Below are 7,758 nucleotides of genomic sequence, written 5' to 3'. Positions count from 1 at the left end.
CCCCGGCGCGCTGCCCCCGCGGGCACCATGAGGCCCCTGCTCCGCCGCCTGCTGCTCGCCGCTCTCCTGCTGCTGGCCCCCGCCCAGGTACGTGCGTCCCGCCATCCCGCCCTCCCGCGGTGCCCTCTCTCAAGGTTGGCGGAAGTGGGGAGGCGCTGGGTGGCGTCGGCAGAGGGGATCCGCGGAGTCAGGCCTCCAACGCGAGCACCTCGGTGGCCCGGCCCAGGCATCCCCTGGGAGGTGCCCCTCCCCGCCGGCCCGCCAGCCCAGCCCCGGGGCCACTCCTCCGCCCCACCCCGCCCTCTGGGCGCCGCCAGGGGCGGAGCTGCCTCAGTGCCCGCAGGACCTGGTTCTGCGCCCAGTGTGCCCGCTGCTGACCTGCAGCCCCCAGAACAAGCCGGGCCCCGAGGCTTGGAGATTTGACACCGCCAGCAGAGCGCGCCTGTCGGGTCTTGGGCCAGGGCAGGTCCCAGGTGCCCAGGAGAGGACAGGTAAAACTAGAGCAGTGGCCCAGGAACAGAGCAATCTGGAAAGATGTCAGAGAGGTGGTGAAGCCTCCCAATGCGAGGGCAGAGCCCTGGGTACAGTGACGGGGCTAGCCCCTCCTGCAGTGCACCTTGGGTCCAGGTCTCTTCTCTCCTACAGGCCCCTCTCTCCCAGCCTGATGCCCCTGGCCACCAGAAGAAAGGTAATGCTTACAGTAACTTGGCATAGCCAGTACTAAGAGGGTTTGCCCCATGCCCTGATTCCAGGCTCCTTGTTCCATCATCTTGTGTAAATACAACTCTCCTGTAAGAGGAAACTATTATTCTGCGCATTTTACAGAGGGGGAAATTGAGGCGGTGGGGCTACTGGGTTCTGGATAAACAGGGCAGGGGAAGCCAGGTTGGGAGGGCAGAAGGGCAGGAGGGCTAGTGGAGGGGACTGGGGAGGACAGCTGCTGGGAGCAGCTGCAGGAGACCCAGTGTGGACTTAACCCTTTCCTGTCTGCCCCTAGTGGTATCGTGGATAGACGTGTATGCTCGCGCTACCTGTCAGCCGCGGGAGGTGGTGGTGCCCCTGACTGTGGAACTTGTGGGCACTGTGGCCAAACAACTGGTGCCCAGCTGTGTGACTGTGCAGCGCTGCGGTGGTTGCTGCCCTGACGATGGCCTGGAGTGTGTGCCCACTGGGCAGCACCAGGTCCGGATGCAGGTACTGGGGCAGGTGGAGCCTCAGGCTGGGATGCATGTTGGCACTCTGGGGGCTGGGCCAGCCCAGAGACTGAGGCACAGGAGGCTGAGGGGTCAGTGTCCAGGGTCCTGGCTGTTGGGCAAGCTTCTCTCCCTCCAGCCTTGGAGCGTCCCCTTTCTCTCTCCCCCTCTCCCTCACTCTCTCTCTCCTCATTCTCCTGAGCACAGATCCTCATGATCCGGTACCCGAGCAGTCAGCTGGGGGAGATGTCCCTGGAAGAACACAGCCAATGTGAATGCAGGTGCCAGCCAGGCCCAACTTCTGAGCTCGCAGAGTCCAAGCTTGGGGGGTGTCGGGTATGGTGGTTCACTGCAGTGGGGACCAGGTTTCTAAGAATAGAGCCAGGGGTAGGCCTCAGCTCTGGGGCAAGAGAGTAGGATGCTTGGATTTCCTGATCCTCCTCCTCCTCTTTGTCTCTGTCTGTGTCTTATTTTTCAGACCAAAAAAAAAAGACAGTGCTGTGAAGCCGGACAGGTAAGTCTCTTGACTCCAGCTGAGGAGGGAACAGGGGGTGTACGAGTGAGTCAGAAAGTTGTGGTCCCCTCCCCTCCTGCTCCTCCTACCTGTCTCCTTCCCCTTTTCCTCTGCTCCCCAAGTCTGTGTGCTCTGCCCTGACCCCAGCTCCCGGGAAGACTCTTCTTTCCCACCCCAGACATGTCGCTTCTCCTCCTAGGGCTGCCACTCCCCACCACCGTCCCCAGCCCCGTTCTGTTCCTGGCTGGGACCCTGTCCCCGGAGCACCCTCCCCAGCTGACATCACCCATCCCACTCCAGCCCCAGGCCCCTCTGCCCACGCTGCACCCAGCGCCGCCAGCGCCCTGACCCCCGGACCTGCCGTTGCCGCTGCCGACGCCGCAGCTTCCTCCGTTGTCAGGGGCAGGGCTTAGAGCTCAACCCAGACACCTGTAGGTGAGGAGTCTTCGGGGATGGCATCTGTTTGGGAAGGCATGAAGGCCCTGTCCTGGAGCAGGTCCAGGGTGAGCCTGCCAGTGGGAGGAGGGCCAGAGAAGAGGAAGCTGTTGAATGTGTTGAACAAATATTTACCAAGCGTCTGCTGGCACTGGGCTCAGCATGAACAAGGCTCACATTCTAACACAAAGTTGGACAAGAGGGGAGTTGGTGCCAGCAGAGGATGTCCAGGGCTGTGGTGAGGGGCACCTGACCTCATCTTTGAGAGGTCAGAGATCTCTGGAGGAAGTGACATCTGCTTTTCCAATTTGCAAAGTTTGGGTCTTCTCAGAAGTCCCTGTGGTAGACATTTGCTCTACCTTATGAGCTGCGAGAGGCGAGGGGACATAGTGGAACCCTTGTCTATGGTGCTTCTTGCTACGCCTGCATCCTGTGGTGAGGCCATGGGGTGACATCCTATGGGCCAGGCCAGTGGGGGCTTCCTAGGAACGTCGGGAGAGAACGGGGCTCACAGAGCTAAGGAGGGAGTAAAGCAAGAGGAACCGGGGCCGAGCTCCAACCAGCACGAACAGACTGCTTCCTCTCCTCAGGTGCCGGAAGCTGCGAAGGTGACACATTGCTTTTCAGACCCAGCGGGGCCACTTGCCTCATAGGCCACACCCCAGTGGGGGAAGAGAGGGGAGCCTGGTGAGAACAGTCCAGCCCCCAAGATCTCAGCCCAGGAAGAAGCTGCTCCAGGACTTGGGCCTCTCAGAGGGCTCCCCTGCCATCCCGTGTCTCCCCGAGGCTGTCATGTAAAAGGGTAGGCAGAGTTGGAGGAGGAGACTTGGAGGCAGCAAGAGGGGTCACATCCCAGCATAGGGGAGAATGGGGTACTATCTCAGTTTTTAACCATCCTGTACAAGTGAACATCTTACAACTGGCTCCTCCCTCCCCTCACTAAGAAGACCTCAAACCTCTGCAAATAATGGGATTTGGGCTTTGATACAAGAACTGTGACCCCCCAATCCTGATAAAAGACATGGAAGGAGATGTCCCTGTCTGTGTCACTATTTGTCACCGTCTAGGCTGGCTGGTTTGGGCATCACTGCCTTCGAGACCCAGAGCTTGTCTTAATCCCTCATTCAGATGGAGGCAGCGAGGCCCAAGGCCCACAGCAGAGCCCAGGCATCCAGAATCGTGGACTCGTCACTCTTGTGCTGTTATCGCCGGGCACTGGGGGCAGGGAGGGTCCAGGAAATGCAGGTTCCTTGTTGGGAGACGGCCTCCTAGGCCAGTGCGCTTGACATGGGACTCAGATCAGCTGAGTGACCTTGGTTGTCATTGCCCCTGTCTTTCTGAGCCTTTTTCCACATGTGCACATGGATGGAACAGATAACTGTGGTTGGGGCCCTTGTGCTCCAGAGAAATTTAAGATTTTCTTCACATAATAGAAAAAGCACCTGTTTTCCCTGCTGGGCAGCACTTTTAGTGTTTGCTGTGTTTTGCTCCCTGTAGCTTAACTCTAAAGCCACACACCTCAGTCCTACCTCCCAAGGGGAAGCACCAAGTGTCTGTGGCCAACAGGCCTGGTTTGGGAGACAGGGTTCCCTGCTTTCACCTCCTTAGAGCCATCCGGCTCCCCTCTTCAGCTGCTGCTTGAGACTCCTGGCTTGTCCCACCCAGCTCAAGCTCAGTGTCCACCCTTCTCCCTGCAGCCCCGTGCCCAGGGCTGAGTGGTGACGTGGTGGACAGGCCAACCTTGGCACCAATGTTTTGCCCCGCTGAGGCAGGACATTCAGGGGCAGAGCTAACTCAACACCGCCACCCTAGTGGAGGCTTTTTCTGATGTGTTGGGTTGGAGGGAGCAGGTTAAACCAGAAGAGACAGTTCCTGACAGTATTAATACTTTCCAGTCATTTTCTCAGCCATGATGTCACTGAGCGCACCCTGGGCCAATATGAGTGAGACAGATGAGAGCAAGGCCAGACATGAACAGTGCTTCACGTGCACCCCCTTGCTTCCTCAATTCTGAGGCCAGCACCCTGTCTTCCTTTTCCAATTGAGGAAACAGAGTCAGAAGGGCTACCTGGCCTGGGGATCTGCAGGCAGTCTCCCTAACCCTCAGCCAAGGCTTAGCTGACTCTCCACTGCAGGTTCATTATTTCAGCTGACATGTTTCATGGGAGCTGGCGGGCCAGAAAATAACAGTCCTGCGAGGGGACGGGCAGAGCCAGACCATTCCAGTCCTGCCGCGCAGTCGCAGGTGGAGGTAGGCCTGGCTGCCAGGGAGGGCAGCGGGCAGGAGTATCCGCTGTAGGCCAGGGCCTGGCGCCGCACATCGTCTCGGTCCTACTGGGGCCCTGTGGGGTGGGTGTTGCCAAATCCGTGTTGGACAAATTCCACCAAGGTCACACAACCAATTAGTGGCAAACCTGGAATTCAAACCGAGGTCTCTCCGTGAAGCCCAGGCTCTTCCCACAGCAGGTCCCTGGGGACTGTGGGCCATGAGGAGGCCAGGGGCCAGCCAGAGCTCTGTGGGAGAGGAGGGAAACAACGGAAAATGCCGCCTCAAAACCACCTCCGAGAACCTGCGCCCACCCGACCTTAATATCATTTCGGCCGGAAGTACCTTCGGCCCTTTCGGACGTCACCCTTACACACTACCTCTCCGCCGGAAGTGACGCAAGTCACGTGGCAGCGCGGAAGGCGGAACCAGGGAAGAAGCCGCGCCAGCGGGCGTGTAGCGGTGGGTTTTGCACGGTCCAATGAGGGAGGGCGGCGTGGCCCGGCCTGGTAGCGACGAGGACGCGCCTGCGCAGAGGCGGCAGCTCGATCGGGGTTGACTCCGGGGGCGCGGCGAGGAGGTGAGAGGGGGCCACAGCCCGGGCTAGGGGGACCCGGGGTGCAAGGGGGCAGGCTGGATCAGACCGGGCAGAAGCGGGCCGGGGCTCCGAGTGTCAACGAGAGCTAGGTGACGAGGAAATTGGCGGTGGGGGTCGGAGCTGTCTGGAGATGCCGCAGGGGGAGGGTTCTCACGCCGCACGGGGCGGAGCCCTGGGATTCGGGGTGGGACGAGGAACAGAGACGGGTGGGACCTCCGAGCCGGTGCTAGTGGAAGGCGGAGCCCGGCGGCTGCGGGCGGGGCTAGAAGGGTTGCGGGGCGGAGCCTGGCCCGAGAAGGAGGAGCTGGAGCAGGTGGAAGGCGGAGTCTCGGGTTTGGCGCCAGAAGGGGACGGAGCTGAGGCGCTGGGGGCCGGCCCTCAGCCGGTGAGTGGCGTGGCTACGGTTCCGGAAGAGGGGTCTAGCTCTGTCGGGGGCGGGACTGCAGGGCCAGGGGCGGAACCACGCGCACTAAAGGGCGGAGCCAAGGAGCTAAGCGAAGAGCTAAGCCCAAGTAATGGCCCGGGGCGTCCACGCGGGGGCGGCCTCCGTGGTGGCCGGGCCTGGGGACGCGGTAGGCCGAGAACTCCTCCCGGAGAGGTGGTATGGGTGGAGCGTGCTCGGCGGCCAGCAGACACAGGGCCGGTCTGGGTGCCCCGGAGACCCCCGAGGGCTCAGAGCTGGGGCGGCGCCCCGGGCGGAGGCACAGGGCCGGGCTGGGGGGTACCTCCAGAGGACCCAGGCTCTTCGGAGCCACCCAGCGGGGATGTGTGGGTGCCTCGGAGCCGATCCCCTGCAGCGGCCGCAGAGGTGTGCTGGGCCGGGGGCAGCTGGGTGTGGCGTGAATGGGGCCGCCCAGTCGGGGCAACTGCTGCGCAGTCAGATAGGGTCTGGACTTTGCGTAAAGGAACAGGTGGGAACTGAAGAGGGGAGGTGGGAACCGGGAGGGAGGGAAGGTCTGGGGGTGAGTAAAGGGGCGGGGCCCTGGCGGCTGTGGCCTCCCCTGACCCCCTACCCCCGCTGCTGGGGTCCTCGGCCAAGCCCCCTTCTCTCTGGACTGGTAAGTGTGGCCGTGGAGCCCAGGGGAGAGGGCGGTGACCTGGGAAGAGGGGATCCCCAGGGGCAGGCAAGGTACGGTGGTACCTGCCCGCGTTCCATGCCTTCCCTACCCTCCTCCTGGTCAGTCGGTGCGTTGGGGTCTGTGCCTGCAGAGACATGAGGCTGAGCTGGGTCCTGACAGTACTGTCCATCTGCCTGAGTGCCCTGGCCACGGCTACGGGGGCAGAAGGCAAACGGAAGCTGCAGATTGGGGTCAAGAAGCGGGTGGACCACTGTCCCATCAAATCTAGAAAAGGGGATGTTCTGCACATGCACTACACGGTGAGTGATGGGGGTGGAGCTTTGGGAAGTGGGTGGGGCTTCTGGCGACCAGAAAGGACTTGGAAGTCTGGTTCCTCCACCAACCAGGTGGGTGACCTTGGGCCATTCCCCTCTCTCTACGCCAATTTCCATGCTTCCACCTTGCCTTTCACTGTCTACTCTTCAGGTGGGCATCAGCAGGCAGTGACAATGTACTCTGAGCTGCCCAAGGCTCTGTCCCCTTCAAGGACTATGACCACCAGTGCTATGGGGGCCAGCTTGTTGGGGAGAGCAACTGAGGGGGGTTGGGGTGGTCCTCTCCTCCTCACTGGCCTTCCTGTGGTCCCACAGGGGAAGCTGGAAGATGGGACGGAGTTTGACAGCAGCCTGCCCCAGAACCAGCCCTTTGTCTTCTCCCTGGGCACAGGCCAGGTCATCAAGGGCTGGGACCAGGGGCTGCTGGGGTGAGTCTGGGGCTGGGGTGGGGTGGGTGGGATGTGCATGGCCATGGTCCAGGAGGTGAGCTGTGGTAGGCAAGCAGGGCAGGGCAGGGCAGGGGCAGGGAGCCTGGGTGCTGCCACTTGCTGAGCATGTGTTATCCTGCAGGATGTGTGAGGGGGAAAAGCGGAAGCTGGTGATCCCATCAGAGCTGGGTAAGAGGCCTTGCCGGAAGTGTGTAGGGGCTCGGCTGTGATTGGGAAGGGTGAAGGGCTGCTTCAGCCTCATATTGGCCTCCACCCTATCCATTTATCACAATACCTGTGTCTTCCAAGTCTGACGATGCCAAGCAGTGAGGACAGGGCAAGACCTTTGGGGCACTCGGCTGTAGTGCCCACCCTCTGCCCTCTACCAGGCCTTTGGCATCACCTTCCCATCTCCATTACACCTTCTCCATTTCTGGCCTTCTTGCCGAGGGGGACAGAAGCTTGGCTGCCTGTAAAACACTCCCCACCCTCCCCGCCTGAGCTGGAAGGGAGCCTGGCCATAGCTGACTGTTTCTTCATGTATTTTCAACAGGGTATGGAGAGCGGGGAGCTCCCCCAAAGATTCCAGGTAATGTTATACCTTCTTGCCCCCCACCTTCCACAGCCATCCCCTCTCCCTGTGGCCCTGGTTCGTATTCTGACTTCACTTCTCCCCCACAGGTGGTGCAACGCTGGTGTTCGAGGTGGAGCTGCTCAAAATCGAACGACGTTCAGAACTGTAGCCAGACTGGGGAGGGGCAAGGGGGGAGAGGCACCCATCAGGGACCAGACTGTTCGAAAAACAAAACTCTTAAAAGCCCATGGAATGAGCCTGTGTGTGTTTGTGGGCCCTGAGACTCAGACTGGAGCTCCTGCTTTCCCTCTCCCTTGGCACACCTCTCACCCGCTTCTCGTTTCCTGACTGCAGAGC

The 7,758-nt window shown here is 61.0% G+C and overlaps 2 protein-coding genes across 6 annotated transcripts; both read left to right on the top strand.

Moving 5' to 3' along the window:
• Positions 1 to 6: 6 nt before the first annotated feature.
• Positions 7 to 3,173, top strand: VEGFB (vascular endothelial growth factor B). Its single transcript, XM_012665382.1, has 7 exons — positions 7 to 87; positions 646 to 688; positions 998 to 1,194; positions 1,401 to 1,474; positions 1,672 to 1,707; positions 2,008 to 2,142; positions 2,733 to 3,173. The coding sequence occupies exons 1-7, from the start codon at positions 28 to 30 to the stop codon at positions 2,752 to 2,754; spliced, it is 567 nt and encodes a 188-aa protein (XP_012520836.1). The 5' UTR covers positions 7 to 27; the 3' UTR covers positions 2,755 to 3,173.
• Positions 3,174 to 4,794: 1,621 nt separating this feature from the next.
• FKBP2 (FK506 binding protein 2, 13kDa) lies at positions 4,795 to 7,644 on the top strand. 5 transcript variants are annotated; one of them, XM_012665376.1, is made up of 6 exons: positions 4,795 to 4,988; positions 6,216 to 6,384; positions 6,715 to 6,827; positions 6,970 to 7,016; positions 7,381 to 7,416; positions 7,509 to 7,644. In XM_012665376.1, the coding sequence occupies exons 2-6, from the start codon at positions 6,220 to 6,222 to the stop codon at positions 7,568 to 7,570; spliced, it is 423 nt and encodes a 140-aa protein (XP_012520830.1). In that variant the 5' UTR covers positions 4,795 to 4,988; positions 6,216 to 6,219; the 3' UTR covers positions 7,571 to 7,644. The 5 variants fall into 5 exon arrangements, with proteins under 5 accessions (XP_012520830.1, XP_012520831.1, XP_012520835.1 ...); XM_012665377.1 differs by having other exon boundaries at positions 4,913 to 4,988; positions 6,189 to 6,384; positions 7,509 to 7,636; XM_012665381.1 differs by lacking the exon at positions 4,795 to 4,988 and adding an exon at positions 5,001 to 5,917 and having other exon boundaries at positions 7,509 to 7,636.
• Positions 7,645 to 7,758: the final 114 nt, after the last annotated feature.

This window comes from Propithecus coquereli, unplaced genomic scaffold (assembly GCF_000956105.1).
Source record: "Propithecus coquereli isolate 6110/MARCELLA unplaced genomic scaffold, Pcoq_1.0 Scaffold120, whole genome shotgun sequence".
Taxonomy (NCBI): domain Eukaryota; kingdom Metazoa; phylum Chordata; class Mammalia; order Primates; family Indriidae; genus Propithecus; species Propithecus coquereli.
This window is presented reverse-complemented; position numbering and strand designations above follow the sequence as displayed.